We start from the raw sequence: 19,136 nt of genomic DNA, 5'->3' as shown, positions 1-19,136 counted from the left end.
ATTTACTGTAGACTGTTGCTTGAAATTTTGTACGCACGGTACCAGGTTTAAAAAAAAAATTTCTACGATTTTTCTAAAGTGTATTTTTTAATTTTCGAATTTTTTTCTCGTAATTTCAACAATATTCGAACGATTTTTTTTTAACGATACCTGTTTTGCTCAAGTTTTCTAGTTACCGTGGCAAATGAAATTTTTCCCAGCGCACCTCACGAGCTGTAATATAATTTTATAAATCCCTAACGCGCAATTATCTCGCAATGAAAAATTGATAAAAACGTATCGTTGCAGCGGCTGCTGAACGCATTTCATCTCACTTCGCACTGTCGGATATTACGCTTTGTAAGCTTTAAACTTACGCGGCAGGGCGTCGACCGGTTTTTTGCAATTAACATACGGGACGTTAATTTTACGGAATTATAATTTCACGTCATTCAACGACTTCAGGCTATGGCAGCCTGACGAGAAAACAAAACAATAATAATAAATAAAAGAAAATCTCTCTCTCTCTCTCCCTCTCTCTCCCTCTCTCTCTCACCGCCGCAAGATGCCAGGGAGAAAATTTTAGCCGAGTAGCATGTGGAGCGAGTGCACGGCTAGCTTCGGCTTTAATTGTCGACCGTAAAAAAACCGGGGATGAAAATACCGGAGAACACTCTCGGCTAGTTACACGCTTTGCCGAACTCCACCAGCTGACGAAATATTGCTGCCAAATATTTCTACACGCTCACGAAAATATCTGACTGAACGAATTCTATTTTTTTTTTTTTTTTTTTTTTTTCCCCTTCCTTCGTTCCCTGCACTAATTTTTGGGGAAACACCTCTTCCTGAATACCGCTAGTCGTTTGGATTTTATTAAATTTTACGGACGGACTGTTCTAATTATCCTGCGATAATTAAAGCGAAGAATTTAAAAAAGATAACTCGAGTGGCGTTGGGTAAAAAAAAAAAAAAAACGAAAAACCGATTATATTCACCGCGTTGTTGATTCGTTAGTCGAATTTTTATTTTTATTTTTTGTTTCTTATTCTTGGCCTCAATTAGACACAATTCGGAGTTTAAATCTGCAGTTGAATTTAATTTTTCTAACCAATCAATAGTAGATATTAATTCGCTACTGAAACGAAATGTGGGATTAATTTTGAAAATCCGTCACGAAGAATAAACTCATTTTTGTATTATACATATATTTTGTGTTGGCAGAATTGTCCAATAAATTTCAAGTGTCATTTCAACGTCATTTTATGAATATCGTGTATTTTGAAAATTTATCAACGTTGAAACGATCTTCACTTTACTCTGCATGTATATGTATATATATTTTTTTTTAATACCAATTACGTACGTTATAAAATATTAGCTTAAAAGTAAACGCGTTGTGTGAATCAAAGAATTTGCAAGCATTAAAAATACAGCAAAAATAGTCTTGAACAATAATTTTGAATGATTTTTTTTGCACTCTTGTAACGTTACAAATACCTGTAGTTGCAAGTCTCAGAAAAATTGTAATGCCAAGACATTTGGTGTTTTATGGCTTTGAAAATAAACGTACGAAGGAAAAATCATATCTTCAGAAACGGTATCTCAAACATCTGTTATTCAATAATTGAAAAATATTCTTTATTTCTTTCAAAAATTTAGTCTCAATAAATTCAACGTGAATATGTAATCAATGTCTAGAAGCTATATAATCAACGAGAAAGAGAGAGATTGACGATCGAACGTAGTAAAAAATATCGAGGCTTACGGATCTTTTATTCTTCTGAGAAAAGAATATCCCCATGCATAGATCAATGATCGATCTCGCTTGATGGAAGAGTTTCGGTCACGATGATCGAAAACTATCGAGATCGACGCGTGGAATCGTAGATCAGTTACCCCTCCTCCCTTCGTACGAAAAATAAGAAATGAAAGTATAAAAAGCAAAAGAGAAAAAAAAAATAAAAAATCAAAGATAAGAAACGCCAAAATAAAAAAAAAATTAAAAAAAATAATATAAAAAATAAAAAAATCACAGACGACCGATCTGATATTAATTTTAGATAAAATCGGATGAAATTTCGTTTCGGCGAACCAGCCGGGCGTTCAGTATCATTGAATAATTGATTTCGACGGGGCGCGTTGAGCATCGCTGTTGATCCTATATAATGTGTATATATACGTTGGCTTTGTCAAATGCCGTCTATCGTCGAATCGCCTATAGCCTAGGTTTATAGATCGGGTTTAGAAACCAGCTTTTATTTTAGCCGCGTGCGACGATTTATCACGCAAGCTTACCGAATCTCCGATCATCCGATCGATTTTACTTATCGCAGTAATTAACACTTTCGAAAATCGATTCAATCTAGCGAAGAAGTTCTTTATTTATTTACTTATTTATTTATTTATTTATTTTATTTTATTACCAACGTATCTCGTAACGCGAATAAAATTCTTATCGGTTTCAATGCAATTTTCGGGTAATTTGAAAATTCATAGCTTTTATCCTAGCTCGATTTCAAAGTTGAAGTTTTTTAGGACTTGTTGGGGATATGATAGACCAAATTTACTGAAAATTTTTAAGCAAATCGAGACTCAAAGAAAAAAGTCACAGCTATCTGAAAATAGCGATTTTTCGAAAATCGATTGGCTTTTTGTGGCTATATATTAAAGAAATAGAAGGAATTAATGTAACGTAGGGAAGATATCGGTGGAATAGACCTGAATGAAAAATATCAGCAGTTGGTCAACCCTCTACATTGAAAACTGTAGATTTGAGAACATTTCAAAAACGGGTAAAATTTCGCTAAAGCAGTGACTCGGTTTGAACTAAAAATCTATTTCTTTTTTTTTCTTGAAAGTGGAAGGTCAACAGAGAAGAATGCCGTTTTGAACGAGACTTTGAGTTAACTAGAAGCTAAGATACAAATTTTAAAAAATTATTGAAAAGCAGACTTTTTTTTAAATTTCAAAAATTTCCCCAGCGGCCAAATTTCATCGTATCGGCCTGAAATTTTCAGGATCCTTTCCTTTTCTACCCTACTTTCAAAGAGAATATCAGCATCAAGATCGCTGAACCAAGTTCGCACACTTTCGTACATATATATTTAGACTAGGTGTTGGAATTTTTGACAAAACTTGTGACTCGAGAAAAAAAAATCTGACGATTGATACTTTTGGTATGAATTTTTGAAATTGAATATGTCCACCTAATTATCTAATCGCGTTATGAATACATATTAAATATTCATACACTTTCTGCATATTTATATTACAGGTATCGTTTTTATTATTATATAAAATTTTTTTATCATTCCTATTCCTTGTTCCATTTTTGACGTTGTTTTTTTTTTGTTTCCCTGCTCGTGCAACCGTATGAGCAGATAAAATCACGTCCAGTTATTTTACATACAAGACGTAATATATAGGGCATTCTACAAGGCATCAATCAGGATCGGTAGTTAGGATATTAAAATTTAACACGGAAGTCTTTAACTCGGCAACGATACGTGCGAAAAACGTAACCTCGTTTAAAAGGATATGCAATTTTTGTAAATGCTCGTATTTTTTTTTTAGATAAATCTGATTTAATTTTACCAACTTTTTTTTTTTTTCATCTCTTACTCAAAGTCAGAATAATCTGGTAAAATACGGCAAAATTTTTTCCCGCCAGTTTGTCGAAATTGAAGTTTTTATTACTACAAAAAAATACGCATATTTGTGAGAAATTATGAATTATCAATATTCGCAAATCACAATATTTGCCTTACCTTGTCGTTTTTTAAAAATTATATCTTATTCGTCCGATATTATTGGACACTTTTTTCCTCATTTTCGTATCCAATATTCATTCCTTTAGTTACTCTTTTCGTTTTTATTACTTAAAATCAGAATACGGTTATTTCTTTGATTGAAAAAATGGGACACCATATGTATAACAACGTCTGCCTCGGTTCTTGATACGTCTTAGAATTAGATAGATAACACGAGACAGAAATTGGAGAACGAAATTCCGCTCGGTTGAGTCTTCCTCTTCCTTTATATGCATATACACATACACGGCATATTATACATGTGCATGATAAATTTAACATCGATGCGTTATTGACATTGAATCCCCTTCAATGTACATCATATGTATGATAATAATAATGACAATAATAATAGTAACAACAACAATAATAACAATAGTCAGAACCACTATCAACACTTATTTATGATAACGGTATAAGAACAGTAACAAGAACAAGAATACCAACAACAACAACAATAATAATAATAATAATACGAGGTCTTGCCAGAATTTAATATACGCACATAGGATATAATATATACAATAGTTATAGTAATGTACCACTAAATATAACATAACACAAATATATTCTTCAAATAGTGATAATAATAATTGTTATTATTGTAATTATGACAACTATATACCTATATACACACACGCATGCATGCTTGAAAATATATTTATTGCTTGAAAATAGAAATATGTATAATTAAGTGTGTCATATTATACACCCGCGAACAGCTGATAAATGAAACGAAATTGGGGCCAGTTGGACCCAAAAGTCGATCGTCAATCATGAGTGGAAACTAAAATGTGCCAGGTATTTGCCAGCTCGTCAATTATACTTTTGAATTCAATCGAATATACCAGAATTTTGAATAATTTCGGAGAATTTAGATCCACGGTTAAAGTTGGTGTGTAAAAGTGCTGTGAAAATTGATCGAAAACTCTGCGAGTTCTCTATTTTTGAAAAGCTTACGTTACCGACATTTTATTGGCGGAAATCGTCGAAGATGAAAGGTGGATTTTAGCCTGAATTTACTTTAATCAATCGTGAATCGATTGAGAGCCTGTAAATTCCTCCGGAATTCAGAATTCAATTTTACAAAAGTCTAACGTCTGGGAAAACTTTGGTGAATCATAAAGAGGCGAGTAAAGAATCCGATCGATAGTCACACTACTTGAATAAACAATTTACGGGTAATAGCGTCGGTAACATTTTGTGACGAAATTTGAAGACCGTAGAACAACCGACAATGAATCGTCCACTGAGGTCAACTCACTTTGTGTCCTATGACTACCTTATTAGTTAGCCGATCTTTTACAGGCTTATTGTTTTTCCAACTGTGCATGTTGTACACAGTGATTATCTATCGATAAAATGTTTCGTCGTCTTCTACGTTTCAACGCGCATGCGCTAAAATTCTGGGGCAATTTTTTTCCAGGGCGACCAACCGTCACCGACGTAACCTCAAAAATTTTCACAGTTTTCACTTTAAAAAAGTTTCGTTCATCGTCACAGAAAGCTGTGAAAATTTTTGAGGTTATTACAAACATCGCGGCGACCCGTCATCCGAATTTACGACTGTTGGTCACCCTGACAAACGTTACAAATTCTCTCAAATTTTAGCGCATGCGCATTAAACTGTACAGTAGAGAGACAGATGGATAATCGTTCTGTGCGTTAGGGTGAGACAAAGAAACTAACCTATCGAATTTACGATATTAAACGGACCTATCTCGAACGGGAAAAAGATGTAACATTTTTAATGAAAAAGAATTTTCTTTGCCCGTTCTTTAAATGGGAATTTTCAAACTGCCACTGACACCATTTAAAATTGAGTTAAAAATTTATCCGAACGGGAGAGATTTTTTTCTCAGTCAGTAAACAGGTCCTTCCAACACCATAAATTTGATAGGTTACTTTCTTTGGCTCACCCTACTCTGCGCATTGTAGTATACACCACGAAGTAGGTATGACACAGAGCGGTAACCTCTGGTAGAATAGTGAAACGGTCATATTGACCATTTTTAATGAAAAAGAATTTTCTTTGCCCGTTCTTTAAATGGGAATTTCCAAACTGCCACTGACTCCATTTAAAATTGAGTTAAAAATTTATCCGAACGGCAGAGATTTTTTTCTCAGTCAGTAAACAGGTCCTTCCAGCACCATAAATTTGATAGGTTACTTTCTTCGGCTCACCTTACTCTGCGCATTGTAGTATACACCATGAAGTAGGTATGACACAGAGCGGTAACCTCTGGTAGAATAGTGAAACGGTCATATTGACCAGCGGAGCGAAGAGAAAAAAACGCGGAGCACCTCGGATGACGCCGGGCAGGCTGCTGATGATTCGGTCGCGACGCGATGACGAAACGCGACTATGTATTTAATACAACAACATAATATGATGTGTCGCGCGTCTCTTACTTTTTATTTTTTTTTATTTTCTCCTTTCCTCGCTCTATTTACAGTGATTGCTACATTGTGTACACAGCCGTTTTCGTTAACCTTATGGAACATTAGATAATAATATATCACACGCATATGGTGCATTCCGTGCCAAATCGATCTGGGTCTGTTCGCTGAGAGAAATTTTTAGTTGCGGTTACCGCTCAGTCCTGGAATATTTTCATTTTTTATCACAATCTCGAAAAATATACTTCTAGGTAGAAAATTAAAATTAGTTTTCTGGCTGTTGCCGGAAAGTCTAGTATCCGTTGCTATTTTTTCTCACTACGATCGCTGTTGCTAGATTTTCCTGCAACTGTTGCGAAAATTTAACGCTCGTGCAACGATAAATTGACGTTGAAGTCTTCTCAGTGTCAGCGATTTTTCATACCGTTGTTACAACTCCAGTAAACGCTCGAATTTCTTTTTCAGATTTTTTGAACACAATTTTTTTCATTTAATTTTCTTTTTAAATCTGATGAAAAAAAAATCCTCAAAAATCTTTTTTCAGGTGAGAAATATTTACTCCAATAAATGTGAAGAAAAAAAACATTCGAACGCTCTTTACAGTTGGAACGAACGTATCAAAGATCGTGGATCAATTTCATAATATGACATTGATTTATGTGTCCGTATGCTTATTTTTGTGCGACACGTAATTCTGAAATTTAAGTGCTGCAACATATATATATATAGGTATGAAATGAGAGTGAACGGCGAAGGAATTCGATTCATAGTTTGTTAAATGTATTTTTTTTTTATGCTTTCTTTTATTAAAAAAAAAAACTTTTTTTATGGACTTCGGTAGATTTTTTTTATTTTATTTTTTTTATTTCTCAGCCTTTACGATGGATTCGTTTCAAACTTGTGAGCACGAAATTTGTTCCAACTCTTGTTTTTATTGGTCTCTTTGAAATTCTTTCAATGCGACTTGTTGTGTGAAAATTTTACTTCTCTCATGTTTGTATTATAACAGAGAATTTATGATCGGTGAGTGGAACGGAACGATTTGAACGAATCGAAATTTTATCGACGTTTCAAAGTCAAAAATACATTCAAATGCGATTTTTTTTTTTATACCAAATTGAATTTCAAAAATTTCTTCCTACTTTATTTAATAACAATTCATTATTAATTATCAATACACATCAACATGTCAAGTAAAACGCGAATTCGTCGTTCATTGAGTGTTAAATATATTATATATCGTCTTTTTTCTCGAATGCATGCAACGAACATTATATTTTCTAACATATTATTATTCAGCAATTCCTGCATTATTAACACATCCTTTTGAGGAAAATTTTTTTTTGTCGACAATTATTATTTTTTCGATAACGCCGAATCCAAATATCACTTCCATTTCCCTCCGTCGCTTACGGTATTTTTGAAAAATACAAAGTGTTCGCGTAAACGAAAAAAAAAGAAAAGCATAAAAATAACGAAAAAACCACGATTTCGTCACAACGAACTGAACAATATTTATTATAAAAAAAAAAAAAAAAAAAAAAAAAAAACCAATTTATTCATGAAATGTACTTAACATTCCATGTTTATTTTTTTTTTTTTTTCTTTTGCCTATGACACCTTTTTACCTGTAATGAAAAAAAAAAAAATGGGTCCGTGTACTTATGTACGCGCGTGAGAAGTTATACTTCTTTGGCATCATTAAAAAATACACAACATGTCAAAATCTTCTGTCACACAATGATAAAGAAAAGAAGTATGTAATAAAAAACAATAAAACAAATAACGGATGTCTTACATTATATTTAAATAATCTATTAAATTTTTGTCACGAACTTTTTATTAAATGTTCTATTAAATTTGTTTCTTTATTTTGTAAATATTAAAAAAACCAATAATAAATATTCAACATTGATAATTTAATAATATTTAGTATTAATTATATCAAATAATGATATTTTAATTTATATCAATAAATAATACATACGGATAACTAACCTCAATTATATTGGAGCACTTGAAAAAGTATTTTAGCACAATTTTTTCACTAATATTCACAAATAGTAAATAATATTAATCCAAATATTCAATTTGAATCACTACTGAATATATTTTATTGCCACATATATAATTCGCACTTGTATGAAAATAAAACACGTGTTGTGACGCGAGACTTAATGAATTCGGTTGAATGGGCAACTTCATCCTGTTAATTTTGTGTTACAGTGATGCGCGCGCATCTTGAAATTTCACTCTCATCAGTTTTTCATAACGCGCCTAAAGAAGTATAACTTCAAAAACTGACGCGACGGAATTTTTCGAGAATTTTTCCCGCCTTCGGTGAGTAAGGATCTCCGAGAAACGGTGTAAAAAAATAAATAAATAAATAAATAAATAAAAAAATTGGAAAGAAAAAAAAAAAAAAAAGGCGCAGTTTCTTGGTCGCAGATCCATCGGTCCGCCTTCGTCCCGATTGGCTCGGATCGTCCGGTTCCCCGTTGTTACGATCATGCTTAATAGGAGTCGGTTTAAACTTACGCGTCCATTGTAACGGTCGAACAATATGCACGGTGGCCGAACGGCGAGTATCTCGACACCGAAGACAATGCGCTATCGGCGAGCGAAGCGTGCGTCATATTTCACGGTTATGCTCCTTTCCCGTTTTCGTCTTTTTCCTTTTTCACATTTCGCCTCCTTTTTTTTTTTTTTTTTTTCCCCCTCACCCGTATCGTCCTCGGGTATATATCGAATATATTCTCCTCGCCTCGCCTCGAGATCCTCGAGGAGTTGGACCACCCTTAACAGCGCGGCTTTCTCAGACGCTGCTATAGTCGAGGAAATAAAGCAATGGACTGTCGATTTTTTGAGCAGTAAGACGGATTTTAATGCGGTTTTTTGCATTCGCTTCATAAGAGCGCCTACAAACTTTGTGAACTAAATTGATTAATTAATTTTTTGGAAATGCATTATGGCATTAATAATATGCATTTTGCGTTCATTTTTAAATTGCACTTCCAAGAGACACTAAATAAAAAATTTGCTACTCGGGGGTTTTTGGGGTCGCTGAACACGAATATCGCCACGGCAACCGTCTCCGAGGTACCTGGTGCCCAGGGTGGACAGTATCAACGTCTTCTCCTAGAGTTTTGGCGAAAATTGTGATCGAATTTGTGATTGAATTAAGAACAATATACTTTAATTGAGGTAAAAATGATAATACTCAAGATAATTCCAGAAAAAGACGTTGAAACGTTCACCCTGGGCACCACGTACCTCGGAGACGGTTGCCGTATCGATATTCGTATTCGGTGACCCCAAAAACCCCCAAGCAACGAGTTTCGACAAATTCGATCACAATTTTCGCCAAAACTCTAGGAGAAGACGTTGATACTGTCCACCCTGGGCACCAGGTACCTCGGAGACGGTTGCCGTGGCGATATTCGTGTTCAGCGACCCCAAAAACCCCCGAGTAGCAAATTTTTTATTTAGTGTCTCTTGGAAGTGCACTTGCAAAATGCATATTATTAATGCCATAATGCATTTTCAAAAAATTAATTAATCAATTTAGTTCACAAAGTTTGTAGGCGCTCTTACGAAGCGAATGCAAAAAACCGCATTAAAATCCGTCTTACTGCTCAAAAAATCGACAGTTGGGCCGTTTTTAGTGCTTTATTTTCTCGACTACTACTGCCGCTTCACTTTTTGCCGATGCTAATCCTGCGCTGAGAAAAATTTCCGTTCGTTGCATCAACTGGAAATATTGAGTAATACGGGTATCGTTAAAAAAAAAATCGAAACAAAAAAAAAACCAACAATTTCTGTGGCATTTTTTGCTCGCTGTTTGAAATCCGTCATAGCTGGGAAGTAATTTTTCAAAAAGAGAGCAAAAAAAGTTTTAAAAAATTCGAAATCTGCACAGTGTTATTCCGATCATCGGAGGCCATGTGCTTTGTAAAACGTGTAGGTCGTAAATGAATAATACAGCGACAGGCTGTGAAACGTGAGAGACACATGACATAATTCGCACAGCGCGTACCTACTTGAGTCGAGAGTAGATATTTGCAATTTACGATTTGCGCATTACGCGAGAGTGAATTAGTAGAATGCGTTTACTACGCCGCTGCGCGTCTATAACACGGAATTGAATGCGTCTAGTGTAATTTGCTAGGCTTTTAATGCAACGCTTCTGCTATTATGATTAATTACCGCAGCTTCCCAGAATTCTCAACAAGCGATGCGTTATTTCTTGCTTTAAGTGACACACTTATTCTCTTGGAGTTGAATGGTGGCCGGGAATTAGTTCAATTAACTCTGATCCGTACAGCTTTTCGTCTTATCCGTTCGGAATGATGCTTTATTTATCGATCGGGCCTGATCGGTAAAAAATTTGAATCATCCGTTCGAACGCAAGAATGAAACATTCGGGCGAATTAGTTCCATTGACTCTGATCCGTACAGCTTTTCGTCTTGTCCGATCGGAATGACGTTTCTTTATCGATCGAGCGAGCTTGATCGAAAAAAAATTTCAGCGATCAATTCCAACATAAGAACGAAACGTTTGATCGATGACTCGATCGTTATATGTATTGAAAAATCTAAGTACACGCTTCCAAATTGGCAACTTGGGTTTTCGCTTGGATTCAGTTCGTTCCTCCATTCATTTAAAAAATTTCCAGTCTTCTCTCTCAATTCTCAAGTCGATTGTGAAAAGGATGAAAGCGCAAAGTTGCGCCGATGAAATCATATTACAATTCTTCATTGACATACCGCTGCTGTTGTTGCTGCTTATAAAGGAAGAATTTCATCTCTGTTTCAGATTGGTCATCCTTTCTTCGATCGTTTGGCAAACGGTCAATTGCGACGAGTACAGAAATTATCCAATTCAGGTAAGTTTTGCGGTGGCAAAATTTCAGAATATCGGACACTCTGCGAAGTATCGATTAAGATCGGAATTTCATATTTCCGATTCGATCCGAGTTTTTTATTTTTCTTTTCTTTTCTTGCAAAAGTACTGTTCACAAAACAAGGCAATGATTTTAATACAAAATTTTTGCTATACGATCAGAAATAGCAAAAAAATCGCAAATAAATGTGTGTTAAAAATTCTCTAAATATCCAAAAAAAAAAAAAAAAAATGGATATAAAATAGTTGGTAAGATTACTTACCGTTATGATTGAAGGGGTTAACCCGACTAGAAGAATATATATATATACTAGCAGCCCATCCCGGCTTCGCACGGGCATATAATAATATTAAGTAATAATATAAATGTTATTTTTCTAGAAACTCACTGTAAACATTGTGTATTTTCTTTTATTATATTATTATATGCCCGTGCGAAGCCGGGATGGGTTGCTAGTGTAGCTTATATGACACGTTCGTAGATTTACCATAGCAGCGCCATCCATTGATTACTTACTCAACCCAGTCGAAAGGTATCGACATCTGTTAGAATCATTCGGAGTTAACAGATAATTGTGACTGTCGAATAATAACAGACAAATAATTAGCAATAAATTAAAATTGCGACTATAATTTGAGATTTAAACTATCCTATCTCTCAAGTTGGATCGAACTGCACATGGTGTGCGTATTTTATTATAATCGGTTAAGTGGTTTAGGAGTCCATTGAGGACAAACATCGTGACACGAGATTTATATATATTAAGATATATATATAACCATTAGAAAAGGCGTAAACTGTTGTTATATTTTATCTAAATAGGTATTTAGAGATGAATTGAGGGTATTTACCGGAGGCTCGCTGCTGCGTTTGTGTATCACTCTTGTGTCCCTGTGTGTGTTTAACAATGATCGTGAAAAGAAAGGAGCATCCGAATCCGTCTCTAATTGACCCGTATGCCACCGATATAACCTACGGATATCAAACGGAATTAGTCCGTGTCATGATAAATTAGACAGTTGAGCCATTACTTCGTTTTAAGATGTCTTGGCAAGGCATCCATTACACGCCCCCCAATCCCCCCCCTAAAAGGCTGGGCCCTCGACTTCCGGTCCAGACTCGTATTAATCCACAGTCGCAAAGAGAAAGAGAGAGAGAGAGAGAGAGAGAAGGAGAGAAGGAGAAAGAGACAGACGGGGAAAATGAGAGAAGTGATTTTAAAACAAAAGAAGACGGTCGAATCATTTTCGTCCAAGCATCCAATTCTTCGTTTCTCTTGTACCGCAAATTTAATCGATTCAATTTCTCTACCCATATATTCTTCTTTTTTTCTCTCTCTCTCTCTCTCTTTTAACGTTTTTTTTTTTTTTTCTTCTTTCACAATCAAAATTTACCATAATTTAGTGCCGATTTCTTTTCATACATTTCATAGGATCAAATCTTGGAGTGAAGAATTTTTAACGATGATTAGGTGTGAAAAAAAAAACAACGTTTTAATTTTATTCGAGGAGTCTTTTTTTATTAAACGAACTTGATGTGTTGGAAATCAAATTTTATAACTATGGAAATATTAAACTACTTAAAACTTGTTGGAAATAGGAAGGAGTTGGTCGAGATGGTTTCAATCATTGTAAATCATTGGGAATCACTTGACGAATCGCGATACGATTGCGTTGAAGAAATCGCGCGGTAATCCGTGGTGGAAATCATGGAAATCGTCGTAACAACTTGCTACTAATTTCTGTCTTATCATATGCGATTTCACTGATTTCCGATTATTATCCAGTGTTCTAAATGATTTCCGGTAATTGTCCCGTGATTCATTTGGAATCATATTGATCTGATTTCCAAGCAAATGTGCTGCCATGATTTTATTCAATATACAGTTCATTCCGATTTTAGATTAAGGAATAAAAGTCACGTAAGCCGAATAATAATACTTAATGGCGAAAGTTTCATCAAATGCAACAGTTGTTGAGAGAAAAAAAATCACTGTTTTCTAGTTTACGCCGTGATTTTCATTGATTTCCGACGATTACCCAGTGTTCTAAATGATTTCCAGTGATTACCTGTGATTCTATCCAATCTGGAAGTGACTAAAAACCGTTTTCACCGTTCGGCAATCATTTTATATCAATGAAAGTCACACGATGAGGTGGAAATCAGTATCAATCACTAAAAATCAATGTTCCGGTGAATTTGAATCATGTTGATTTGATTTTTGAGCAAATACAGCGTCACCACTTTATTTCGTAATTCGTTCCAATTCATGTTTAATGAGAAAGTCACGTAAGTCGAATAATAATATTTAATGGTAATAATTTACCAAGTGAATCAGATCTTTCAAGAAGAAATCACTGATTTCTAGTTTACGCCGTGATTTCCATTGATTTCTAACGATTACTCAGTTTTCTAAATGATTTGCAGTAACTTTTTCCGATACTATCCAATCCCGAAATTACTAAAAACCGTTAAGATCTTTCGGCAATCATTTTAAATCAACAAAAATCGCACGATGAGGTGGAAATCAATATAAATCACTAATCGCTAAAAATCAATGTTTCGATGAATTTGAATCATGTTGATTTGATTTCTGAGCAAATACAGCGTCACCATTTTATTTCGTAATTCGTTCCAATTCATTTTTAATGAGAAATTCACGTAAGTCGAATAATAATATTCAATGGTAATAATTTCCAAGTGAATCAGATCTTTCAAGAAGAAATCACTGATTTCTAGTTTACGCCGTGATTTCCATTGATTTCTAATGATTACTCAGTTTTCTAAATGATTTACAGTAACTTTTTCCGATACTATCCAATCTCGAAATTACTAAAAACCGTCAAGATCGTTCGGCAATCATTTTTAATCAACAAAAATCGCACGATGAGGTGGAAATCAATATAAATCACTAATCGCTAAAAATCAATGTTTCGATGAATTTGAATCATGTTGATTTGATATCCAAGTAAATACGGCGTCACCATTTCATTCCTTAATTCATGGCAATTCATGTTTTGTTAAAAAAAAAAAGTCACCTAAGCCGAATAACAATACCTAATGGCGGTAATTTATTATTTTTGCTTCAGGTGCATCAGATGTTTCAAGAAAAAATGCTTCGCAGTTCGGAAAACATGGAACGAGTCAGAGGGAATTGGGGAAGCTGGGCTGCGTGGTCGGATTGTTCTCGATCCTGTGGGACCGGGATACAGTCCCAGGCTAGAGATTGCGTTCCGATGCGGTACGGTTTAAACTCACCCTATTACATACATATACGGGTCATTCCACGCCAATTCAAAGAACGGTTTGACCGTAAAATTTTTTCACTTCACCAAGGATTTTTACTGCGTTAGTACGACACCTAACAAGCTTGGGATAAAAATTTCAACATTTCCTTAATCACTCGTCTTTACCCTACGATTTTTTAAACTCGTCTCAAAAACACGCAAATTGATGTTTATGAAACTACAAAAAAAAATTAATAAAAAAAATTACATTCGGTTTCCAATGTGAAACATTTTCGCGCAAAATTCAGAAGTGGGACCTGGGTTTTTGTTTTCAATTTCTAAATAATTGTTTCCCATCTTTTTTTAATTCGTTTCTTCTATTCTCATACCTATGTTAAAAATCTGTTACAATGCGTACCGCATTTTTTTTTTTTTTTTTTTTTATCTCTACTCTGGTTCTAAAACACATTCACAATTTCTTCGTAATTTTATAATAGATTCTTAACGGGTCATGAAGATAGTAAAAACGATTAAAAAATGATTAAAAAAAAAAGAAAAGAACCTAGAAAAGAACGAGCTCGCACTCTGAATCTTGCGTAAAAATGATTCATTTCGTCTTTTATTTTCTTTTCCTCGTTTTCTTTCTTTCTTTTTTTTTTTTCTTGTTTCATCAAAATAGATTTGAATGTTTTTGAGATGGATTTTACAAAATCACAGGGTGAAGACGAGTGATTGAAAAGATTTGTAAATTTTTTTGGAAGCTTTTTAAGAGTACCAAAGTAGGAAAAATCCTTGCTGAAATTAAAAAATGTCCCATACATAAATGTATACATTTTTTTTTTTTTTTTTAAATTTATGATACAATTGTCCCAAGATTAAAACTCTCATCCCTATATTTTCTCTCTTCTTTTCTCTCTCGCGTATCGTAATTCGTGATTTTTCTTAGGCTTATAAGAATTAACAAATATTGATTATAGAAACTTGTTATTCGTTTTTGCATTAATCTTCTTCAGCTTGTAATTCAAAGTTAATAACCGTTTTCTTTATCGATTGTATGTTTTAGCATGGATCGAAAAAAAAAAAAAAAAAACAAATTCAAATATCATGCATAACGAAATCTTACAAATTTGGTATATTTTAAAAACTGCCAAATATTGTTATTATCAAATACAGAACTTTCCGGTATCCATTCTACTTCTTGACAAAAAATACAAGTTATTAACCCCAGTAATCGCGAATTTTTCACCGTCAATTATTCCATCTTACCAATTTGTTTACATACGTGTAATAATGAACGTAATTTCAGGGGTTATTTGCGGAAACGCAGCATCGCCAGTATCGAGGGTCAGAGATCGGAAATCAAGCCGTTTTGCATCGGGACTTACAAACGATATCACGTCTGCAATACTCAGGTAATAAACGTTTGAAACAAAATTTATTTTCCTCACAAACCTAATTATATTTTATTCTATTAATTAATTTCTTCGCAACGATGAAAAAATTTACATTTTCATTTACACAGTTTCATTTTCTATTTCCGTAATAACGTGATTACACAATTACGAATACAAAAAAAAAAACAGGTTTCGAGACAAATGTGACAACTCTGCGTTTGGCAAAAAAAAGTGATCAATTAATATCGCTGATTCGGTAATTAATTTATTGCGCGATACGATAATCGTATACATGTATACACACGTTTAGGGTGGCCCTTAATATCGGTAAAAACAAACATGTTTTTCTCTCACCCCTCAAATTGACTCGGAATACTAAAAAATTATTTTTAAAAGTGAAATCCGCTCTTAATTTTAATATCAACAAATTCGAGGAGTTGAAATCGATTATTTTTTATCAATTTTTCAAAAAAGTAAAGCTGTCGAAGCACGGATAACGGCATTAATTTTTCGCAGGGAAAAATTGTGTAAAACTTATTTTTCTCAAATTTTTTTACTTCGACAATCCCTTCTAAAATAAAAATTTTTTTTTTCTCAACCAATATTAAAGGCCACCCGAATATTTGCTCCGTTTTCCATGTACATAATAATACGAATTCCCGGATAATAACAATGATGATGATAATGATAATAATAATAATAATAATAATCTTGAGTCGAATTAAATCATGCATCGGTAAGGTTATTATATCGTATTATACGTATACTTTGGCACAATAATTCATTATTCTTGGATATACGAAACAACGTAATGTACAATAACTCACGTTTAATTCGAGGGGAAATTCTTTGTCGGCGATTCGAGCCGACGCGGTTTGTCAGTAGTTATGAAAGTAATCATAATTAATAGCGACCTATGATACGGAAAATTATCAAACAGTTGATTCAGTCGTTTATATTATCGCATATGTATATGTATAAGTTTCAGATTTGAATCCCGTTCAACACGCGGCGATCTATTTTATTCCCTTTAATTACGATACATATGTTTCGTCACCCGCGTGCATACGTGTTATACACATTTAAAAATAATGTTAAAACGTAAAACGTGTAACGCATATACATAATATATATATATATATATATATATATATATATATATCATATGGTGAAAAAAAATTGAATACAAAACCATATAGTATATATATATATATATGTATGTATGTGTGTATTTATAACGCGATATTTCATTCGAGATTAATGAACGGAACAGTTTAAAACTAAATCTTGTATCTTGTCTACACGATCTGTTTTCATTTTTTTTTTTTTTTTTTAATTCTTTTCACATTTCCTCCCGACGATCATCTCTTTACAGATCGTACAGTCTTGCGGAAATTTTTTTTTATTTCCCACACAATTCGTCCGACGGAACAAATCCGGGAATGGATATTTTACATCGAGCTGATAGAAATTTCACGATAAATGTCGAAATTTTCTCTCACTTCTCCGCTCTCTTTGCAGAATTATTTATTTTACAATCGAAGAAAATTTTGCCACATTTTCAGTCTATCGCGTAACTTTGTCGTTTCTTTAAGGTAAATCTTTCGTTTTTTAGAAAAAAAAAAAAAAAAAATTTTTTTTTTCACTTTCTTCCCATCGTCATTTTCGCTTCCCATAAAAGAAAAGTCTAACAATTATATACGGCGTGTTTTAGATTCGTCTACAAGCTGGAGACGACGATTCGTACATCTATTAGGTATTGCGCATCATTGATATAACCGGAAGTTGCAAACAGTCGGTTTAGTCACTCGTGACGTTAACGCGTCGATGATTTAACGATATGCATTCGTGTACATGTAGATATGTAACGTTGAATCTTTTTCTTTATCCCTTTTTCTCCTCGCTCTTTATCTTCATGCTCCTTTTTTTTTTTTTTTCCTCTTCTTCTTGATATAATTAAACAACGATCAGAATGACACACGGATATTTATGACACAGACTTCGCATCGCGTTTATGTAAAGCGAGCTGCGGATGAAACCACGTTTTATGTATAACAACGTTTTTCGCTCCGTATTTCCTCCTGGAAATCATCGAGGAAAAAATAAGATTTGGAAAAATTGTTCGTTAAACGAGTGTGAAAGATGTTAAAACCGTAACGAAGAGACGTCGCGGGATTATACAAAATTTTATCACGCCTGTTACGTTCGATTTTCTGTCTTTCTTTTTTGTTTCTTTTTTTTTTTTTTTTTTTCAATCGAACTCGAAGAAAAATCCCTCTTGCTGTACGATAATAAATTCGACGGCGGTAATTTTTTTTTTTTTTTTTTTTTCTCTTCACCGTCGAGTTGTAAAAATCACACGACGATTATAATACGATATCATAACGACGAATTTAACGCGATTGCTTTTTTTTTTTTTAACCCCAGAGACGAGAGGAGAAAGGGAACCGAAAAATCGTGAGAAATGCATCGACAAATAAGTAAAGAATGGTTGCGTGCGTGCCGGCGATAAATAATTCTGAGGTGCCGAAGAGGATGTTGTTATTATCATTATACGATATTATTATTATTATTGTTGTTGTTGTTGTTGTAGGACGCGAACGATTATACCTATAACCGAACTCTGAGAGGGCGAGACTTAACGAGGTGTTAATTTGCATTTGAATTTGAATTTAAATTCACCCCGTCGGTTATAATAATATATCCATGAATATATGAATTTACATAACTGATATATATATAATATATATATATTAGAGTGTCCCAAAAAAACCGACTATTTTTTTTTTTTTCAAAGAACATTGAAAAATCGTCAGAGTATCTCTAGAAAATGACCCTGTGAAAATATAAGCTCTTAATATCAATATTTAGAGGTGGCGATTTGTAATTTTCTATTTCCCATTTAAATAACATGGGAAATTTTTTTTTTGAACTTTGGAATTTTGTGATGGGATAACGAGCTACTTCATAAGTATGACAAAATCAGGTCTTATAGGAAATTTGATGCTCTACAAAAAAGGTCTGATTGACATTTTGCGTAAATCCAGCCGTTTCAAAAATATCGAGCCTCAAACTTCGGACTGTTTAAAATTATGCTTTTTTTTTTCGTAAATACAACAAAAATTAATTTATATGTATTATAAACCCAGAATTATCAACTGAACAATAAATATATGCATATATTTATTCTTATATTTATTCTTCAGTTGATAATTCTGGGTTTATAATACATATAAATTAATTTTTGTTGTATTTACGAAAAAAAAGCATAATTTTAAACAGTCCGAAGTTTGAGGCTCGATATTTTTGCTTCTCTTGACGAGTGAAAAACTAATAGCGAAAAATGTGAAAATACTTTCACTCTGTGCGCATTCCGCGAAGCAGGATCTCTTTTTTCCTGTGACGTAAATACGTGCGTACTCA

General features: G+C 33.7%; 1 protein-coding gene across 5 annotated transcripts in view; it reads left to right on the top strand.

Annotated features, from left to right (window-relative positions):
* LOC124308439 (thrombospondin type-1 domain-containing protein 4-like) overlaps positions 1-19,136 on the top strand; it is a 68,762-nt gene that overhangs the window by 31,594 nt on the left and 18,032 nt on the right. For all 5 annotated transcript variants that reach the window (XM_046771157.1, XM_046771155.1, XM_046771156.1 and 2 more), the window contains 3 exons: positions 11,005-11,074; positions 14,182-14,333; positions 15,626-15,731. In XM_046771157.1, coding sequence (XP_046627113.1) covers positions 11,005-11,074; positions 14,182-14,333; positions 15,626-15,731 — 328 coding nt within the window. The remainder of the gene's footprint in view (positions 1-11,004; positions 11,075-14,181; positions 14,334-15,625; positions 15,732-19,136) is intronic.

The sequence above is a fragment of the Neodiprion virginianus genome, chromosome 7, assembly GCF_021901495.1.
Source record: "Neodiprion virginianus isolate iyNeoVirg1 chromosome 7, iyNeoVirg1.1, whole genome shotgun sequence".
Taxonomy (NCBI): domain Eukaryota; kingdom Metazoa; phylum Arthropoda; class Insecta; order Hymenoptera; family Diprionidae; genus Neodiprion; species Neodiprion virginianus.
The sequence above is the reverse complement of the archived record's forward strand: the minus strand, read 5'-3'. Positions and strand labels throughout refer to the sequence as shown.